The sequence below is a fragment of the Sinocyclocheilus rhinocerous genome, unplaced genomic scaffold, assembly GCF_001515625.1.
Source record: "Sinocyclocheilus rhinocerous isolate Xijiao unplaced genomic scaffold, SAMN03320098_v1.1 C36295428, whole genome shotgun sequence".
NCBI lineage: Eukaryota > Metazoa > Chordata > Actinopteri > Cypriniformes > Cyprinidae > Sinocyclocheilus > Sinocyclocheilus rhinocerous.
Genome location: NW_015778029.1, coordinates 1 through 982, shown reverse-complemented (window position 1 = coordinate 982; position 982 = coordinate 1). Strand labels below are relative to the sequence as shown.

Here is a 982-nt window from a genome sequence, read left to right as displayed (position 1 = left end):
CAGGTTCAGTGCAGAGGTGAGGCTCTTCATGTGGTTCTCCAGGGCGGCGATGCCTGTAAACATAGAAGGTGGACCTTGGAAAGTCTGATCTTCTTTGGCGCCAGGCTGGGGCTCTGTAGAGTTGTTCAGCTTCTCTTGATTGTCCAAATCCAAGTCTTGCTCTTCCATACTCTCTTCATGGCCAGTGGAGTCAATGTTCTTATCCTCAGCCATGCTAGCATCCAGTGCTTCAGGACTTTCAAGCTGATTCTCTGGCAGAGGGGTGTTGGGAATCTGGCCGCCCATGTGCATACGAATATGCTGCTGGAGGACGACGGCATTGGTATACTTCTTATGACAAATCGGGCACGAGTGTTGCATCTTAAGGGGAGTGTTGGCCCTGTGAACGCCATAATGAGCTTTAAGGTTGCCCTTGGTGGAGAAAGCCCTGCCACAAATTTTGCATTTATACGGTCGCTCACCGGTGTGTGTGCGGTAATGCATTTTGAGGGAACTTTGGCAGCTCAGCACTCTATGGCAAATAACACATTCATTAGGGTCATTTGTCTTTGTCTCCAAGCCATCCACCATCTGCTGAAGTTTCGCAGTACCAGAGCCATTTTCGCCAAGTAGACTGTTACCGTTTATGTGGTGCAATCCAGCCAGCGCATCAGAGGAATCTTTGCTTTGATCCAGTCCCGCCATCTCCTGACCGAACATGCCAGAAGAAATGGATGCACCGTCGCTGCCAGATGAAGAAGGCCTCTGGGAGTAGAGGTCCCCACCTACTGGAACATCATATGAAGGCTTGAATCCTTGGAGCATTGGTGGATGGAGACCTGTCGAGGGAAGCCCCAGCACTGGGTTGGTGTCATCAAAATTGTTCTCATCTATGGGCACAGACATGCCATAAGGGATGCCATTGTTTGTCGGCATGTTGTCCAGGTGTTCTGGTACAGGATGTGGATTCATCTTAATGTGTGGGTATTTTTCTTTGTGCCTC

The 982-nt window shown here is 49.8% G+C and overlaps 1 protein-coding gene across 1 annotated transcript; it reads right to left on the bottom strand.

Annotated features, from left to right (window-relative positions):
• Positions 1-6: 6 nt before the first annotated feature.
• On the bottom strand, positions 7-978 carry LOC107735783 (sal-like protein 1; the record flags this gene model as incomplete). Its single annotated transcript, XM_016547368.1, has 1 exon — positions 7-978. A coding segment is annotated over one exon (972 nt), but the record flags the coding sequence as incomplete, so codon positions are not given.
• Positions 979-982: the final 4 nt, after the last annotated feature.